Source organism: Xiphophorus hellerii, chromosome 17, assembly GCF_003331165.1.
Source record: "Xiphophorus hellerii strain 12219 chromosome 17, Xiphophorus_hellerii-4.1, whole genome shotgun sequence".
Taxonomy (NCBI): domain Eukaryota; kingdom Metazoa; phylum Chordata; class Actinopteri; order Cyprinodontiformes; family Poeciliidae; genus Xiphophorus; species Xiphophorus hellerii.
In genome coordinates, this window is record NC_045688.1 from 7,167,806 (window position 1) to 7,187,666 (window position 19,861).

At 37.4% G+C, this 19,861-nt stretch overlaps 2 protein-coding genes and 2 non-coding genes across 4 annotated transcripts; 1 reads left to right on the plus strand and 3 right to left on the minus strand.

Moving 5' to 3' along the window:
- Nucleotides 1-1,484: 1,484 nt before the first annotated feature.
- ttll1 (tubulin tyrosine ligase-like family, member 1) lies at nucleotides 1,485-12,350 on the minus strand. The gene is made up of 10 exons (XM_032589275.1): nucleotides 11,571-12,350; nucleotides 11,328-11,445; nucleotides 10,210-10,418; nucleotides 9,954-10,134; nucleotides 9,712-9,849; nucleotides 9,488-9,596; nucleotides 8,479-8,622; nucleotides 7,592-7,678; nucleotides 5,067-5,230; nucleotides 1,485-3,342 (listed from the first exon to the last, which is right to left on the minus strand). Exons 2-10 carry the CDS (start codon nucleotides 11,438-11,440, stop codon nucleotides 3,213-3,215), a joined length of 1,275 nt encoding a protein of 424 aa, XP_032445166.1. The 5' UTR covers nucleotides 11,441-11,445; nucleotides 11,571-12,350; the 3' UTR covers nucleotides 1,485-3,212.
- Nucleotides 3,492-3,578, plus strand: trnay-gua (transfer RNA tyrosine (anticodon GUA)). Its single transcript is given in 2 exon segments — nucleotides 3,492-3,528; nucleotides 3,543-3,578. It is a non-coding gene; the product is annotated as a tRNA-Tyr (tRNA).
- On the minus strand, nucleotides 4,350-4,435 carry trnay-gua (transfer RNA tyrosine (anticodon GUA)). Its single transcript is given in 2 exon segments — nucleotides 4,350-4,385; nucleotides 4,399-4,435. It is a non-coding gene; the product is annotated as a tRNA-Tyr (tRNA).
- Nucleotides 12,351-16,072: 3,722 nt separating the features above from the next.
- On the minus strand, nucleotides 16,073-19,582 carry mcat (malonyl CoA:ACP acyltransferase (mitochondrial)). The gene is made up of 5 exons (XM_032589276.1): nucleotides 19,013-19,582; nucleotides 18,333-18,420; nucleotides 18,019-18,236; nucleotides 17,809-17,946; nucleotides 16,073-16,425 (listed from the first exon to the last, which is right to left on the minus strand). The coding sequence occupies exons 1-5, from the start codon at nucleotides 19,424-19,426 to the stop codon at nucleotides 16,153-16,155; spliced, it is 1,131 nt and encodes a 376-aa protein (XP_032445167.1). The 5' UTR covers nucleotides 19,427-19,582; the 3' UTR covers nucleotides 16,073-16,152.
- Nucleotides 19,583-19,861: the final 279 nt, after the last annotated feature.

A 19,861-nucleotide genomic window follows, 5' to 3' on the forward strand; every position in this document is an offset into this window, starting at 1 on the left:
ACAGCTCCTCTTCCACCATATATTTTCCAAACATTTATATTTTTGTATTGTCTGGTAAAATTGCTTATATTTGTTCTTTGTTTCAACTCCTCACTCGTGCCATTTCCATAAATGTATGTACACAAACACATATTTTTATTTGAATTGACCTCTTAAACTGTTTTGCCTTACTCTGTCACTAAATATTTGTTGAACGTTCCATGGAAGTGAGCAGTTTCGTGCTTCAAACATGATAAGAACTGCTTTATATTTAACCAAATTTTATATTTTTGAGGATGGAGCTTGAGCTGAAAGTCACAACTGGATCTTTTGTGACCTGTTATTGCCGAGTAATTAGAGTAATTTTGGTAGGCCAACCATTACAGAACCCTGTTTTTAAATGCTGATGTCATTTAGTAATGGACAAAAATGGATTTAAAATAATTTGACCTTAAGTGAAGGTATAATTACCCCCTCCACCCAGTTAAATCTCACTTTGCAGGCCAAACCCATGACTGATTACAGCCTCATCTGCTGAATCAATACCCCAGTTAAGCATGAAAGAGGCTGGAGGATCTCAAAAAGCGACACATCATAACAAACCATTGAAAATTAGCACTTAAGAGCTTAGAGATATTCAGTATAGATGTTGTGTTTGACTTTGCCAAATGAGAGAATTACAAGTAAAAAGTCAGAATTTTGATATTTGATTATTATATTATATTATATTTGATATAAGTCAAAATATTTTTTTTTTTTTAGCTATCTTAATTCTTATCTGTAAGTTTGCAACATCAACAAGTTTCTCTGAGATAGTTGTAAAGGGCTTTTATTTTGAAGGCGGACAGAACTGACGGAAGTTGACGTCAGTGCAGCTTTGTAGAACGCCTTACTGACGTTACATCCTCAAAAACCTTTTTGGGATTACTACTTTCCAGATATTGTGGAAGTTTTATGAGTTTTTAATTGCCTTTTCAGAGGTAGGCAGTAAAATAAAGACCAACTACATTTCACTTTGTATTTTAAAAACATATTCTGATTACAGCTAATGCTGTTATTAAATCTGGTTCCAAATCTATTTATTGGCTCGCTGTCTTCACTGGTAGACTACAGTTGTTGCAGTGTGGGTCTGTAGGGAGAATTTGTTTTAATTAAAAGCAAATTTACTTGTTATGCTCCCTCAATCAAGATAAATGGATTAAAGTTTCTTAAATATTCTAAACAAAAAAAAGTCTTAAGAGTCCAAATTTATGTAGCGGGTGAACAATATTGCAAATTAGGCATTTTGTAGCAACACACTTGTGTGTAAACCAGCTCACTTCCACATACTCAGATGTGCGTGCCAAAATAACCCACATATAGTTTACACTTGCCCTCCACTTCAGAAACAAAACACCCAAAATGCATCTTTAGAGAAAGGAAACTTAAATTATTACATTTCCGTTTTTTACAGACATTAACCTGTGCAAATCAAAACTCTTCTGCAAGAAGAAACTGACTAAAAATGAAATCTGACCACAGCTTTATTTAGCAAAGAGAACAGTGCATACTTTCATAATATAATAAATCACATTTTAACCTTTTCTTATCAGAGCTTCAACAGAAAAATGTGAATGTACTCAAACCTGAGTTTAAATCAGTTAAAATGAAATGTTTCTTGGGATAGAGAAAAAAATAATGAATAAGACACATCCAGAGTTAGCTCACAGCTGCAAACAGGTAGTGACAAAAGCTGAATTGTTTCTGATCATGTAATGAAAACCAGCAGTGGGAACCAAGTAGGGCTTTACCCAGTTCCTTTGACAATGGGAATTTCCAAAATCTCTCACTGAATTTAACCTTACAGGTGGATGTGCAGCTGATACCTTGTGCTTTGGGGACTTTTGGTTAGAAATTAGCACATTTATGCTTAATATATATGGTAGCATCTCCATGAGGAATGAAGAAACATTTTTCGTTGTGTGGAATAAGGCGAAATCATGCTTTTATTGACAAAAGAAACATTATAATGACGTATGACTCCATGAGAAAACAAAGATGATTAAAAAAAAAAGTTTGTTTTAAATAGTCTCAGTTACATTCATTAATGGCTTTAGGAGTCTTTAGAACAGTTTAACAATGTAAAAATGCAGGATTTAATAAGAAAAAATAAGCATGAGCACAGAATAAGAATCCTGTTACATAATTTTTTTGTGTTTGTAAATAAAAACCACATTGTGATCAGCATACCATTAAACATTTAACCTTAAAAAACAACTAATGTGTTTCTTTTTCAAGGCAGGGTTAAAGATGTATCAGAATGATCTACTTCAGTCAAAATTAAATAGCAAAATGTCTTTTCCTGCTAATTTCACAAAATTATAACAACTTAGATTTAAAATTGTATCTGTACTGTCATTATTTTTGGGTTGTTTAAACGGGGAGAAAAGGCTTCACCTTTGCCCATTTCAATTTAATTCAAAAACACATAATAAATCAAAGGGAAATTAAATATTTGTCCATTAGAAGGTGATTTCACACAGTGATTAGTCACAAGACAATGTTAAACAACTGTCTATCTGTTGCTTCCAATATCCTCTGAGTTTTTAAAAAAGATTGATTTTTGTTACTCATCGGGGCTTAAATGATTGGAAAGTCTTTAAGAACGTTTCAAGTACATTCTAACTACATATAGACTTTTCTATAAGATCTCTGATGTAATGCATATTGAATTTGTCAAAATGCAAAATGGAAGTTATTAATATTCTAACACATAAGTCTAAATTAAAAAAATAAATAAAGTGCGGTATTCTGCACTGAATACACTCCTTGTAAAGCATGAGCATTTAAAAAACATTTGGGATCTATAAACATTTAGCAACTCTAATTCTGCATATAAACTTCTTAACTTTAAAACCATTTGCATTCATAATACCTCTATTTTTTTCAAGCGTAGCTTCTCACCGTCACACACCTTGTCCTCGATGTTAGCACCCTTTTTGGCAGATCAGAGTTAGGTGCAAGTAATCGACAATCATGCATAGTTCAGGTCGTAGATCATTGGGGTCATGAGGATATTCCCTACAAATACCCAAAGTCTCCATCTGTTAAACTTTACCGATCGCTCTACATTTGAACAACAGTGTGCCACAGTTGGAGAAATGAAGGCTGGCCGTTGACAAAACTCTGGGTGGTCTTCATTTTTTGCTCTAACGGTAAGACAGAGGAAGTCATTCGGAGTCAGTAACATCGCCTCACTTCCATGTGGCTGCGGCAGGACGGGCGCCAGCACTCCCCCGGGTGCCCTTTGAACCCAGCAGCTGACCCGAGCGGCTCCTCAGGTCATGCTCGGCGCTCTCGCTCTGGGCCTGCTCCTCGTCATACCTGACGGAAAACAAACAGCGCGACTGAGATCCGGTTTCCTCCTCTGTTTGCTCTGACATGGAGCGTGCAAACACTGAGTCTAAAACGTTCTGGTTTCAGGATTAACACAACAGCGTCTGGATAAAGTGTGTGCCACTGCCTCTAAACGGCCTTCGATAGCTCAGTTGGTAGAGCGGAGGACTGTAGTGGAACATCTAGTTATCCTTAGGTCGCTGGTTCAAATCCGGCTCGAAGGAGCTTTTATTTTCTTCCCAGTACTTTGCATTCACAACAAAAACTACACAAAAAACCCTGTTTAGCTACATATAACCAACCACCTTTACAAAAATATCAGAAACACTTCACATTCAATCAACACAAAATCAGCTTCAACTCCATAGCAATTTCCAATAATAAGATAAATGTAGATTTAAGCATAAAATTAATCATACGTTTGGCAAATAAAAGTTTTAAATGAACTTCATTCAACCAAGAAGTTTGTTTCTGATTGGAAATGAGTTTGTATGCCCCCATGTTGAAAATAAACAAAGTATTTTATTTTACACATGTCAGAGTTAAAACAAAATTAGGAAAAAATACACTTTAAAAATAAACATCTTTACAATCATTTAAATTTAGGAATGAATAAATGAATAATTACATTTCAGATCAAATTATTAAAAGTGAAATTTCTAATTCTAAATCAGATGTAATTCTTTCTGTATTCGTTTAAATAATTTAATATTTTATGTGCTACACTGTTTAGAGCAGTATTAACCTTTAACACTAACATTAGTGATATTTTATAAAATTATTTTTTTTAAAAGTGGGAAACAATCTTGTATTTATTCAAAAATAAAATTTGGACTAATTATATAGTTAATAAATTTTCAATGTATTTGTCTCCATTTAACGTTAATCATTTAGGAATTGATCTATTGGTTAAATTGTGATTGAAATGATCCATTAAACAGGTCAAACTTAATGTTTACATTCATTTCCATCTCAACCTTTGACCTAAAAGCAACTCCTTCGAGCCGGATTCGAACCAGCGACCTAAGGATTACTGATAGTCCACTACAGTCCTCCGCTCTACCAACTGAGCTATCGAAGGGTGTGATAACGTTTACCCAACAGTGGAGTCTACACATTACTGCTTTGAGGTAAAGGTGCAGAATCTTTTTTTTAAAAAAGTTTTTGAATAAAATAAAATTAAATTAAATTAAATTAAATTAAATTAAATTAAATTAAATTAAATTAAATCTAGACCAAAGAAGATGTTAGTTTTAGGAATAAAATAAAAACCAAAACAGGGCTTACAAAATAGAATATATGAAAAATAAATAAATTGTCAGATAAGAATAAAAGTTTGTTGATAAAATAAAATAAATCTATAGGTCAAAGAAGATGTTAGTTTTAGGAATAAAATTAAAAACACTCTGCTATCAAAGGAAATCAAAATGTAATTGGCACGAAACAGGATATAGATCAGCTGAAAAAAACCTAGACTCTGTATAAAGAAAATCTAAATAAAAACTGTAAATTAAATTAAATTAAATATAAACCAACAATGATGCTCCTTTCAGATGCAGAACAGCTCAAATTGGATTTTTAATGTGACAAATGTTCAGTTCATCTTATGTCATTTACAATCGCCAGTTCTACCCAAAGCATGGCGGATGTTTTTGTCCGCCATGATGGATTCTTTAACCCCAAAGAGCTAGCGGAGGGTTTCTGTCACTCACAGGACTTGGTAGTTCCCCAGGGCCTCTCTGGGCGGACTGCGATTCCAGCGGCAGTCTGGGATCTCCCCGTTGGGCGTGACGATGTTGAGCGTGTCGTTGATGAGGTTGTATTTCAGAATGCGGTCGTTGGCTGTGCTGGAGGTCAGCGACGGAGAGGCGTTAACCTGTGGGTCACAAACATCACCATATTTACAGCAGTAGAAGAAGAAGAAGAAGAAGAAGAAGAGAGATTTAGGCTGTAATAAACCCTGAGTGGGTTCACGGCTGGTGGGAAGTGATTAATAATGCAACGCAGTCTCCAAACCGGATCTGTTTGGTTTCTTCCTGTAGTTACAATGAATGTGGAAGGAAATTAAGCTATTAATATCAGTAAACACTCATTTATAAACTGAATGTACAAACTTAGAAATGAATAATTCCTGTTGTTTTTTCCACTTAGTTTATTTATTCACATTTAAATACCATAATGTATATTTTTATAACTATATTTCTTTGTTTAAATTTGATTGAAAATCAATTAAATATAAATTAATTGATCATATAAGTAATTAGAAATGTTAAAAGTTGTTTCATTGTGGTGGTATAAAATGTGAAATATTTGAACTAAATAAATGATTTTGATACATTATTCTCCATGATTCGTTTTCTCATTTTTAACTAAAATAAATACATTTTTAACTAAAACCAAATTTCTGTAATTAAAATGTATTGTTTGTCACTGTATACATGTACAATGAGATTAAAGCCAACCAAAACAGTGCAAACAATATAAGAAATATAAACATAAATATGGTGACATTTCCAATATTAAATCAAGTAAAAGATATCAGAACTAATTGATTACTATTCCCAAAACCCTGAATAATTAAAATATCTCTAAAAATTGTTTCAGACTGATGTATTTCACATACATTTAACTGAAATAAACCCCTTGTTTTTAAATTTGTGGGGCTTTTTTTGTTTATTTTTAATGTTTTTCAAATAGTTAGGATGCTAATAGATATGAAAGAAGAAGCTGCAAAACATATATTTGAAATCTTCATATCAGATTACCAAATAAAAAGGAAAGGAATCCAACTTCCTGTTGTTTATTAGGATGAATTCTTGGTGAAATGTCACTGTGCATAAAATCTAAAACGACTGGGCAATGAGCGACGTTGTTAATATCAAAAATGGCGCTTGGAAGAAAAGTACCAAAAATTGACAAGAGGCTTTTAAACCATTTAACCGTCTGTGACTGAGTGCTGAATTCAGAACCGGTGGGACTGATGAGCAGACTCACTGAGTTTCTGGAACGTGTTCCTCACAGAGGAACGTTTTTTGCCCTACAAACAACTTTGCGCCGCTGGAAATAGATCGGATCGGTGTCCGCTAGCAGAAATAACTCAGACACAGCCTAGAAACCCAGCAGCACAACGTGCAGCCGTCAAACGAGTGCATTGTGACTCATTACGAGGCCACAGAGAGATATGTTTACCAGAGCTAAGACAGAGAGAGCAGCAAATAGAAAGTGTCTGCTGTGTTTCCATCAGTTTCTATTAGAAGAATAAAGAGTCACAAACACACAGAGAGCTTCTCACCAACCAGCAGCACAAAACGAGCGACTAAGATGGGAGAAGATGAGCAAGTCTCATTCTGGAGGTTACCAGAGAGACAGCACTGATCAGAAAATACCAATGATTGATTATTTAGTCAGGAACTCTTTATAATGAAGGTTTTATTTAGCCTGAAACAATATGGAGGTTTTCTGAAAACAGGAAGAAACTGAGACAGAAGGAACATCCTGAGTCAGCTGGTAATGAAAAACATCCATCCAACATCCATCCGACCAACCAACATCCATCCATCCAACCATCCATCCATCCAACATCCATCCAACCAACATCCATCCAACATCCAACCATCCAACCAACATCCATCCAACATCCAACCATCCATCCATCCAACATCCATCCAACCAACATCCATCCATCCAACATCCATCCAACATCCATCCATCCAACATCCATCCAACATCCAACCATCCATCCATCCAACATCCATCCAACCAACATCCATCCATCCAACATCCATCCAACATCCAACCATCCATCCATCCAACATCCATCCAACCAACATCCAACATCCAACCATCCATCCAACCAACATCCATCCAACATCCAACCATCCATCCAACATCCATCCATCCATCCAACCAACATCCATCCATCTAACATCCATTCAACATCCATCCAACACCCAAACAACCATCCATCCATCCACACATCCAACCATACAACATCCATCCATTCAACATCCATCCAACATCCATCCATCCATCCAACCATCTAACATCCATCCAACATTTTCCAAGTATTGATCCAGACAGTGTTCCAACTATTTATTGAAAAAAACCCAGATCAACAGAAGACTCCAAATAAACCCAAAGCTGGTTCCCAGCTTTGCAGGAAAGGTTTTATTCTTTAGGCTTCATAACTGACGAGGTGAAAACATTTCAATATGACTGGCTTGGAGAAATGACTCACCTCGATGAGCCACGGCTTCAGCTTGTCGTCGATGATGATGTCATACCCGTAACACTCAAAACAGTGCTTGTCATTGTTCATCACAGGCTAACAGGGAAGAAAACACAGACTGAATCAGCAAAACGAATAATTTTTCATTTGTTTCATCAGTTATTCATCAGTTACCAAACAACCAGAGTATAAATACACCACACATCTATCAGCAGCAGATGCTTTGATGCCTTTGAGAGGAAGTGAGTAAGAGCTCATATTTAAAAAAGGAAGTGTGTTTAGTGTCCTGTGGGCTAAAACAATATTAAGACATGCAGGTGGTTTTACAGCTCTCAGAAATCCGACGGCCTTTTGTCACATTAAAAAAACAACGTAAAAGGTATCGGATTCTGCCTGCACAAGTTTAAATTACAACAAAAAAAACTTATTTAGCACCTGCAGCTTTTAGAGGTGTAATATTTCATTGGTGAAACGTTTCTGTTTTCTGCTAGAGGTGCATACAGGGAAGTATCTGCAAACAGGTTCAGCACACTGAAAGGTGATTACACAATATGGATAAGTGAGCGCAAGACTTCCCCAGCGACGAAAGAGTGAGGAATAAATATTTACAAAAGCATTCACACGTCTTGCACAAACTTCAGTGCGCTACGTTGCAATTTAATGTGAGAAACCAGAACAATTTAGAGCAAAATTTAAGGATTTAGAAAACTTTTGAAAGTTCAAGTATGGCATCCATTTGTATTCAGCCCATTTACAATAAACTACATTGATGTTTGAGGTGGTTTTGTGGCAAAATGTGAAAAAGTTGTGTGAAAGAAGTGTCAGAATTAGAGAAAACATAATCAGAAATAAGCAACTGTCGCTCTTTTATTCAATCATTCATGCTATAAACTTACTGCAACCGCCTTCAGTGACTGCACCACGATCCAGTGGATCTGATCAAACAGCCGGTTTGTCACCTCCTTTCCTCTGGTGCTCTCCAGGTACAAGCGAAGATTACTGACTGTCCACTTTCCCCCGTGAACGTGGTTGTAGTCGTCCTGTTGGAAAACACAGTTAAACCGGAAATGTGATGCTTCCTGTGAAGATTCAAAAAACTAAAAGAAATATTACGACCTTAAAAATAACAAAAAAAAGTATTTTTTGATGCGTTTTAGTCATGGGGAAACTGTTGTGTCATTCCTACATCCCTGTGTTTGATGAGAGAAAGTAGTAGCCAGTTGCTGTCATTAAAAGCAGGTGTTTTAGCGGTTAGCTAATCTGCAGGATGCAGGTTTGCATTAACATAATGGAACTGTTGCAAATCACAGAGATATTTTCTGGTCATGAACAAAAATTTTAATTTATTGGAAGGACCTCCAGTGAAGAATTGAGCTGATTTGACCATTTCTGATAGAGTGAAAATGAGTAACACTAATACTTAACCAGTATGAACTTTACAAAAATAAAAAAAAAAGATGGGGAGAAATTGGGGAGAACAATTAGTCAAAGATGGGGCTGGCTGCTCCAAACATTTCTGAGTAAATCTGAATGTTGTTTCATAGCTGCAACTTTGAATATCTTTATGTTAGAATGTGAATATTACCTACTGCAGACAGCTGTTTTGTTTGGTTATGCTCGAAAAATGGAAAACAACCAATAAAACTGAGTTTACTAAAAGGAAACTCAACTGTTACGCAAATTAAGAGAAATAACTTCAACCTCAGTCTCAACAGATTGTTTGAATGATGAAGAAGTTCATCTAAAATGAACAACCATATTTGTGGAACTATAAGACTAGCAAAATAAATACCAGGCTTTCAAATTAAAGTGACAGTACTTGATTTTTGTATATTTCTGCACCAGCAGCAGATCTGTACTTCACCTAAGTTGAGGAAAATGTTGTTCCTTTTGATGACAACTCACCCCGTGTTTCTGGATGGCCACATTAGTGAGATGCACAAACATGTTGTCCAGCTCACTGGTGCTGGGTGTGTACTTCACCGTGCAGAACCGGCAGAACCCCAATTTGTACCTAACAGATCAGATCAGACGGATTTATTCGAATTCATATTTTCAGTTAAACACCATATGATTTCCTGGGCGGATAATCGACACATATACAGGATATAGTTTTGAAAGGTGCTTACATGTAGCACTTTAACGGCCGATATGTTGTCACCAGAACATAAAGTCGAAGGTCGAACTTCTTCCCGCCAATCAGCAGAGGGTTGTCGATGTACAGAGAGATCACATACGCCTCTTTCCCGCTGGATGCTGCAACAAACCTGGAGGCAGGACGAAGCGGCAACACCCACTGAGAATACCATGATGACTCTTTTGTGGTTTTTCTCCATCCAAAGCTTGAAAGGAAACACGTTTCCTGACTTACGTGGACGTCCGGCTGTCGCGCGACCACTTCTTAATCTGCGATAGCTTGTTGATGAGGAAGATGCCCTTCCCCTGGGCTTTCCCGCAGGGCTTCATGATCCAGGTGCTGGACGGATTCTTGCGAAACTCCTCCACAAACAAATTATAATCAGCCGGGAGCATAAACGTCACAGGAACAAAATCTGCACAAGGAAGTTAAAGGAAAAACATCAGGACTGTTCACGACTGTACATATATCCACCTGTGGGGAACATTACCCAGATAAATGTATTTTCCGTTCTTGTCCTTCTCTGCAAGCAGACTTCCTTCCTTTTCCAGCTCCTTGCGGTAGCGCTTGATGTTCTTGATCATCAGGTCTTTCCTGGTCAGCTCGTAGTGGTTCGGGAAATGGTTCACCAGCTGCTCATCCGACAGCCGGTAGCCGGTGTCCACGCTGAACACGTTCCTGATGGTCTGGATGCTCATCCTGCATGTTGGTACACATCAAGTTAAACAGCTTCATTACTGGACCATCTCCCACCAAACAAATGATAATATTCAATTAATTCTTCCTAGTAAGAGAAAAGAGCATAAACTCCTAATTAAATTTATAAAACCAACTAAAAAGCAGCCATACTCTAAAGAAACACTTTGAATTAGCTTCAGAAAGAATGGAAAACACGAGTTAAGGTATGATTTTTTTTTTTTCCTTTTAATTAACATTTAAATAAAATGGTATATTTCCCATTTTGAAGAGTGATAAGAGTGACTCAGGATAATAAATTTAAACCTCACAGAAAAATATATTAATGGATTACTAATATACAAGTTCTTTGAAAAGTGTGCCACACATTTTTATTAATCATTTAATCACTTTTTCTTAGAAATCGTTATATGTTGTATTTTTCTAAAAATGTTACGTGTTGGAATATTAATTTAGATGTAAGTTTAGGCAGAGCAGCTGTTTACTTTCATCCATTTCCTGCCTTATTTGAATGGCCTGTTCTTTAGGGCAGAAAGGAGACATGCAGGACGAAGAATCATAAAAACACAAACCTCAGGGCAATTTAGAAATACCAATTAACCAAACAGTCATGTTGTTTTTGGACTGTGAGAGGAAGTCGGCCACGCCAGGATTCAAGATTTTCTATTTAACAATTATTTATTGACTTTTTTTTCTCTTCACTGTATGTGCGTTAAAATTAAAGATAAGATTTTTTTTTTTTAATTGAGATTACTACTCTGACTTTATAAACAGATATAAAGAGTGAATATATTTGTTATTTTGGAGAAAAAGTAATTCTTTCCTTACATAAGATATTTCTTCCTTGCTTAATTAGCGAAATTATAAAAAATTTAGACGTATTTTTAATTATGATGTGGTGCTAGAACCTACCAGTAGAAATTCCAGTCCTCGTTTTCTGTCACTTGAACCCATTCTCTTTTTTCAAAGTTATTGATGAGCACTGACTTCTCAATATCTGTCACCCACTTCACCTTCCCGGCCATGGTGCCTTCAAAACATCATGTCAACAAATATCAAACACGCAATACTCACGAACATATTTATATAAATACAGCCTGATATGTGTGTGAGATCATTTAGGATCCTCTTTAAGATTTATATACAGTCGGCTACCTGCAAATAAGTGCCAGGAAGCATCCAGTCATCAGCATCTGCAGCTCTGACAGGCTCCGTTAGCAGGCTGCTGAATCCTCCCCGGGCTGCTGCAGACACTGGGCGGCCATCATCCGGGTCAGGGATGCAGTCTCATCCGCGGGCTGGTGGCTGCAGTTTTACGGCCAGGCAGCTTGTAAAGCATCACCGTGAGCTGAAAGCTAGCGAGCGAACGCCGCCTCCATGTTAGCTGCTGTAGCGGCACTTATTGATTCCGACGACGTGAAGCGGTGACGACAACGCCCAAGACGGCCAAACTACAACGAGGCATTTCTTCGAGCTAAAAACCGGACAATTTCTGTGCAACTAGTGAAATACCACATGATTAATATAAATGTTTGAAAAGGGTGTGTCTCAGGAACGCCGAGAAGATGTTGCATTACGAGAATAACCTAGCAACGGAGGACGCAGTGATGTCACTGCGGGGTGTCATTGCTACGTTTTACCACAGGGGGTCACTATTTCACCGTTTCTATTTTTAACAACAGGCCGGTGGCTGCAGAGTGCCAAAATATGTTGAATTCATCATACGTGATGGAGAAATTTCATTAAACCTGTCTGTATGAGTGTACAAATTTGATTATCTGTAATAAATAATATTTGTTTGTCTTTTAAAATGCCAGCGATTTGTGGTGAATCGGTGCTATATTAACCCAACCGAGGTGGACTGAACTGATCATATACAAAAAGAAAGTTGAATTCTCAGTAAGAAATAGTTGTAGAGTAATATATTTCTTGCCTACATTTAAACCAAAATTAATAACTTGTTACGACTCAATTGGTGTTTATCTGGTGTTTCTGTCTCCCCCTAATGGTCAAATTTGCTAGCAGCAGGTAAAGGCGTGGCCAATTGTACTTTGCAGCAGTTACCTGAGAGCAACGAGATTAAAGGACGCTGCTGTAAGTACAAACACCTTTCGATTATTTATTTGATTTTATAACTAACAATAAGTGCTAATGATAATGGGTTTTATATTTTTTACAGGGCGGCGTCCTATTTAATCTACATTAAAGGTATTTTTACTTTCTTTTTTCACTGTGAGTGCACCTGTTTACTTGCCAGGGTGGGAGCATTTTACTTTCGATAAACATTCAAATAAAGTACTATTACAAAATGAAACACAATGCGTGTTTGAAAATGAAGAAACTAATAAATGTTATGAGTTGAAGGGTTGATATCTAATCCTTTAAGTGTGATTTTCAAAAAATGACCTTTGTTTGTTTTAGGCATGAACGATGACTTCATGTTTTTCGTTATGACTAAAGCAAACCTCTACGGGCGGCTACAAGGGTTATTTCTAGCCCACATTAGTTTTGCTCTTGTTGAACTCAATTTTTTATGTAAAAGAAGATATTAAGGGAAATAAAACCTCACGTTTACATATAAAAATACTGCTTTTTTTTTTGTAAATTTGTCTAAAAATTGTAAACCTATTTAAAGTTTATGGGGATTATCTGAGGTGAGTGACGCCGTATTTCTCCCTGCTGAGTGGAGAAAAGAGCCGTTTGGTTGATTTGGGTTATGGAAATGTGGCATTTGCATTAAAGAGCATGAGAACAACAGGTCTGATCTCAGCTTAGGAGATCACAGGAGGTTAAAAGTAAAACCTACAAACATAATCGAACAAGTTTTGTTATAAAAACATTAATAGAGCAACACTTTTTAACATAACCAGCTCCAAATAAATTAGGGAAGTGAAACAGCTTAGCAGCAGCAGACATCAGAAGGATGAAGTCACCACCTCAGATCTTTTTTTTTATTTTAATTGGACTCTCTCCCTGGTAACAAGCGCCACCCATCCTGGTCACATGTTCTCCTGTTTACACAGCTTGTTTATGAACGTTAGAAGTCCAGAGATAATGCATGATCACGTGCAAGCTCTTTCCATCCTGCATTATCAATGTGGTGTTTAATCAAAATAATTTGACAAGAACTCATGTGAAAATGTTGCTCCTGCTCAGAAAACACGATGGTGGAACAAACCAGGCATCCGAACCGTGCTGTGACCCTCCAGGCTGGACCTGGAGAGGTGGCGGACGGGAGCCTCAGGTACAGTACGGACACTCCCTGCTCCTGTTTCAGTTCCTGAGCACATTGTTCCATGTAAACACACCATGTGGGATGAGTTGTACCAACAACAAGCACGACAAAGAGAAAATATTTGATCAAGTCTTCCAAACAATTGGGTTTTAAAGACGTTTTATTGTTGGTAGTTAATAATGCTTTCTGTTTTCCTGGTTTAGGATCCGTGACAGAGCAGCGAGGGTCGTTGGTCGACAGCTGGCTGAAATCGGAGACCTTCTGGACCAGGAGTGGGCCAGGAGAGATCCAAACCGGCCGCCAACTCCTCTCTACCTGCTGGGACCTGCCCGGACTCTGACACGGATCATCTCCAGGTACAAAAACATGTTTTGTTTTGATCTCATATTTCTAGTTGGATATTTATGTTTTTGGTTGTTATCTTGGTTGGTGTTTTACAGGGATCTCCACAACCAGCTGTGGGGTTTCCAGAGCCTGTTGGCTCCGGTGAAGGCCTGGATTGTCAGCACTATGTCCGGGCCGGGGAACCTCAGAGCAGAGGCAAAGGCAACCTGGGTAATTATTTGATCTTCGATTCAGTGCAGGGTTTCCCCCAGAAAACTTGCTAAGACCGTTGCTCGGGGCGCTTGGGCAGTCATCCAGCCGGCCGCCATGTTTCTGAGTTAAAAAATGTTTAAAGTTGACAGGAAATTTGAAAATATTACGATAGTTATGTGTTATTGTTATACTGGAAGATTAATGCCTAAACACCAACTATAAAGTCTTTAACAAAACTAAAATAAATAAACAATGCTAAGCCTGGTGGGGGCTCAAGTAAAGTCTGGTGGCCCGTCAGGCTTATAATACACTTTGGGAAACCTGGCAGTGTTTTTTTTTATTATGTTAGGTTTAATTTTGCGAGAACAAGTAGCAGTTAAATATTTTATTCTAAGTAAGCTCTTGAAAAACAGACTTTTATAAACTATATACAATTTTTTATTTATTTCAAACAGAGAAAAAGTAAAAACAGAAAAAAATAATAAAACAAATGATCAAATTATGTAAAATTGCCATGCAATTCAAAAAGGGGCAGATAAAATATAAAAGATCTTATGATTTCCTTCTCCTCTCATCCTCATCAACCTACTAACATTTAAATCTCCCCACACCAGATAGACTCTTAAATTATTCCCACGTTGAATGACACTTAAACCTTATAGTCTCATCCTTAAAAGTAGAATTATTTATACATTTTTAATATCAACAAAGCATATTTGGTCTTTAAAACACCCATCCTATACAACATATTTCCCAATAAGCTCCTTTTTTGAACAGTTTTTTAAGCTGGCTTATATTTGTGCTTTGTGTTAGCTCATAATTTAATTTCTTCCATAAATCTAATCCACACAAAAACTCTTTTTGGTTGAACAAACAAGAGTTCTTTTATGTTTTTTTTTGAGAAAAAAAAAGTTGCAGATTTTGGGCTTTGGGTCTTTAAAGGTGCAGTATGTAAAATTATTTTTTGTATTTTAGTTGAAATTGTCACTATGTCTTGACAGTACGGTATAAGACAGTTAATATCCAAAAAAAAAATCAAACTTCTCTGCTTTTTTCCAGTGCTAAGTAAAAACAACCAACAAGAGCCAGAAGGCGGGTCTTAGCGCTGTCAATCACCCTTAGTGTAGCACTGCTTATCCCCTCTAGCTCTCTGCAGCTAGCATAGCCTGTCATGAATGTTAAAGATAGAAAAACTATCCAGTTAACCTTTCCAGATACACTAAAATATATATTCCCTTAATGCTGTAAAATCACATTGTTTTTATCATTTTCTTTCATTTTCAAGGTGAGCAGTTTAAAAGTGGTGGCTTGCCCTGGCTGGACCAGAGGAGCACTCATGACTGTAGCACTTTTGGCAGCAGCAAGCATTTTTGGTGGACTGTGGATGTAAGAGGAGGCCTGGGAAGAGGCCCAAAGAAAGTCTGCGTATGTTTGATGAAAAAAAAAAAAATGAAGTTTGCATTTGATTTAAAATTAATGCTGATTTTTGTTTCTGCTGTTTACTTTTCTTTTTTTATACCATTTCCATGAGCTGTATTGACATTAACGACAGACTGGATCGCCTTCCTTAGAGTTTAAAAAAATGTGTTGCTAAATTCACTGAAGCACCTCCAGATTGGTTTAATTGTTTTTAAAAAGAGTTTCCTGAAAAGCCAGAACATTGTAGCACTGGAAGGCTGTTTTGCTGTTGCACTGATATCAGAAAGTTTCATGACTGGACTGTTGCTGGCCTGCAGTCTTTTGCAGTTTCTTACTGGTTTAAGAGGCCAAGGTTTTTACAAACGATGTGTAGCTTTGCTTGTGATGAAATGACGGGAGCTGGACTTTCTGTTGCAGATTTGACGAGGCTTTTTTTTCCCCCACGTCTTACAAATAAACTTCAAGATGAGAAAAACCGACTGGCGTGTTTATTTAAAAACATTTCATTAAATACACAGTTATACACAATCTTTTCCATCATTAGAGTCACTTTTCGCTTGCGGTGACGTCCACGTGAGCGTACAACTGAGAGGCCTTCCTGTTGCACTTCTGCAGCGTGACGCCCAGCTGCTTCCCGGGGCCAAGCTCGTATGTTTGAGGGAAACTCTCCCCCTGCATCCTTTCGTAGATTTCATGCAGAGCCTGCTCCCATTTCACCGGCGACACCAGCTGCTTGACCAGCTGCTTGCGAACGTGGCTTTCACTCATGTAGCGCTTTCCGTCCACATTGGAGTAGACCCTGATCTCGGGGCGTCGCACCTGAAAGGAAAATAATGTTGAAAAACGATTCAATTTTAAAAGAAATTATTATTGTGATATGAGCAAATCAAATCCAGGTGTTTAGATTAAGTGAAGATACATAGAAATTAAATGAAATGCACAAAAAAAGTGTCCATTGTAGTTCTTTTGGTGTGCTTTTGTTGATAAAGTAGCCGAATAAAGGAGAAAAAAAACATGCAACCTTAATTACTTTATTGATCATAATAAAAACAACAATTCTACTACTAGTGAAGAGAAAAAAACATAATAAAATAACAAAATTAGCAATAATAAAATGACACTTTTGCCCCTGTGCAGGCCCAAAACAAAAAAAAGAAAATTTTCTTTTGCAAATAAACATTCCTCAATATAAACTAACTATGTAGAGCAGCTGGATGAACTGGACAGCTATGCATCATGAATAAAAAAAAACTATAATGTTTCTAAAAATGCAAGAATATATAAAAAATTTATTTCCTACCTTTTAACAGAATACGTCATGATTCAATTATATTGAATCAATTATATTCTACTCCTGAGCAGCAGAGCATTTTAAATGATCTAATCAGAAATGAAACTCAGTAGGCGGAGCTAACATTGTTAGAGCCACGGTGATTGGTCGAAAATGTTTTACTATGTTGGTTAACCAATCAAATGTTGATCCCTACTTTTTGAACCAAATTAACATTTTAAATTATTTCCCGCTATGCTGTTGATCAGGAAACATAAAATAACTCAGTATATAGTGAAATGATTCTATATTATCCGAGAATATTTACACATTTCATAAAAATGTATCTACATAATAATATACTGATAAATTTTACTTAAATTCTTTAAAAAGTTATTTACTGATTGGCTTTTGTTTAAACTACAACATATATGATTCTCAATAGTTAACGAGAATGTGGGTAATTTTCATTTAATCTTTTTATATCCCCCCAATATAAAATATAAAATTTGCTTGTTTATTATGTCAGGAAAATAAAGTCTAATCAGAAATTCTTAACTTTACTAGTTGTAATATTATTTTTCTCTTAATAAAAATGGAACTGTATGAATAAAATGTAAAAAATGAAAAGCATTTGTTTGTAATTAACCTGAGGAACAACATTTTCTTACTCATTAAACATGTTCATAACTTTTAAAAATGTGATTTCATTTTATTTTAGCCTCCTGCACATAAAACAGCAACATTCAACAGGAGATTTTAAGGCATATTTTCCCTTCAATTTTAATATGTTTGCAACAGAAAAAGCATCAGAGGGGGCACAAATTAAAAGAACCAGAGTAAACAGAGCAACTAGAAAACTGTAGTTCTGTTAGGTGGATGTAATAAAGCAGAAGTGCAGCCTGTAGTGTAGGAAACATTTGCTGACTGACCTCCACCTGCTGCAGCACCTCTCTTAGTGGTTTGGTAGCCGACGCCATCAGCTCGGTGTGGAATGCTCCGCTAACTGGGAGAGGTTTGGCCCTGATGAACTCTAGACGGCGCGAGTTCTGCTGGAGGAAGTCCAGGGCCTAAACAAAACCCAAAGCCACATCAATATTGCACTGGTGCCAAATCCACAGCTGAACAACGCCGGTTCGTACCTGCTGGTGCCCTGCAATGACCCTGCCATCCGGGAATAAATAGTTGGCCACAGAGCAAACGGGGTCCTCGATCCCCAGACTCTTGCAGTGCTCTCTGGCTTGAAGGCAGGCGTATTTATAATGAGCCTGCGGTCTGCCAACGACCGACAGCATCCCACTGGGAACCAGTTCAGAGGCTTTCTGCATGGCCTCTGCACGCACCTTCACTGCATACAAAGCTAGAAGACCAGCAGAAGGAATAACATTAAAACTTTAAGAGTCTCTCATCAGACTTCCACTATATTAAAACATCTTTGATAAAAAGTGATTCTTACCTTCTGAAAAGTTCATGGCTCCAGCAAAAACAAGAGCAGCAAATTCACCAACACTGAAACCTGCAGCAGCGACACACGTCTCAATAGCCTGTTGAGACCAGAGGAAAATAATAAATAAATGGTTTCCCTCAGTGTATTATAAGCCTGGCGGGCTACCAGGTTTTACATGTGGCCCCACCAGGCTCAGGATTGCTTATTTATTTACATTTCTTTTTAAATGTTTGCATTTTTTAAGACTTTATAGTTGGTGTTCAGATATTAATATTCCAACCTTCCAATAACACATAATTATCAAGTGATAATTTCAAATTTTCTGTCAACTTTAAGCATTTTTTAACTCAAAAACACAGCGGACCGCTGGATGAATGACTGCCCTAGTGCCCAACCACCAGGCTTAGCACGTTTTCTGGGGCAAAACTTTCAAATATCATTAATGTATGTTTTTATACTTCTTGTCAATCTGATGACATCATTTTTAAATATTAAATCAGATGATCTGATCAGTTACTCAATACGTGAGTAACCTTTTCACATTTTTTTTTTCTTGAGTAATTTCTTGGACGCGTACTTTTTACTTTTACTTGAGAAAAACAAGTGAAAACTAAAATGTATTTCTACTTTATCTTGAGTTAAACTTCAACAGAAATGGGAATAAAACAAGCGCGTAAAGTTTGTGTGACCTTTGGGTTTTCATGGTGCAGCTTCTCCACCGCAGCCAGAGAGGTGACGAACACCGCCGGCTGACAGTGCACCGTCTTCAGCAGGTCCTTCTCCGGCCCCTCCAGGCACAGCGTCAGCAGGTCGTAGCCGAGAATCTTCTGCGCTGCGGAGAACATCTCTTTCACGTTGGGGTACTTCGTCAGTCCTTTACCCATACCCACAAACTGGCTACCCTGCCCGGGGAAGAGAAGCACGGAATGGCCCCTGGGATCCTTTCTCGGTCTTCGCACCTTGACCGCAGGTAACTGGCTCTCCGGGGGAGAGTCCGGAGGTCCAGCCTGCTCCTGGGTGGACAGTCTCCGGCTCAGATAGACCACCGGTCTGACCTTCCATCTGAAGGCTGCGGCCATTCCGACAACCTTCGGTGCTAGCATGAGCTAGTTCCGAATAAAACCAACTCACAGCTAGCTTTAACAATCTGCAAAACTAACATAAAAGTCAAAATAGTTCAAACTGAACTATTTTCTCAGCTCGGCATGACAACCATAGGGAGCAGCCATATTGTTTAGAAAACTCGGTCGGTTTTGTTTCTCTTCCGGTTCACGATCCGGTGCTTCCTCTCTGCAGCGCCCCCTCTGGCCAAAAAATATTCCGCGTCACAGTTACAAACTTAAATGCCTGAATTTAAAGTTTGTAACAGTGAGAAATGATTACTGATGTTGTGACGTCAATCATACGGAAAAAGATTGAAGAAAACCCTCAAAAATCATAACACGGGCTTATTAAAAATATCTCACAAACCTTGAAACCAATTAGATTCCTAATTTACTCAGAAACTTGTGATTATTCACAAGAAATGGAGGTAGGAA

Excerpts from the sequence above, each read along its gene's own strand:
- ttll1 (XM_032589275.1), bottom strand. The coding sequence starts at position 11,440 with ATGGCCGGGAAGGTGAAGTGGGTGACAGATATTGAGAAGTCAGTGCTC. Across the intron at positions 10,135-10,209 it reads CGGAAAATACATTTATCTGG|ATTTTGTTCCTGTGACGTTT; the intron begins GTAATGTTCCCC and ends TTCCTTGTGCAG. Across the intron at positions 7,679-8,478 it reads AGTCACTGAAGGCGGTTGCA|CCTGTGATGAACAATGACAA; the intron begins GTAAGTTTATAG and ends CTTCCCTGTTAG.
- mcat (XM_032589276.1), bottom strand. The coding sequence starts at position 19,426 with ATGCTAGCACCGAAGGTTGTCGGAATGGCCGCAGCCTTCAGATGGAAG. Across the intron at positions 18,421-19,012 it reads TGCACCATGAAAACCCAAAG|GCTATTGAGACGTGTGTCGC; the intron begins GTCACACAAACT and ends TGGTCTCAACAG. Across the intron at positions 17,947-18,018 it reads TCATTGCAGGGCACCAGCAG|GCCCTGGACTTCCTCCAGCA; the intron begins GTACGAACCGGC and ends GGTTTTGTTTAG.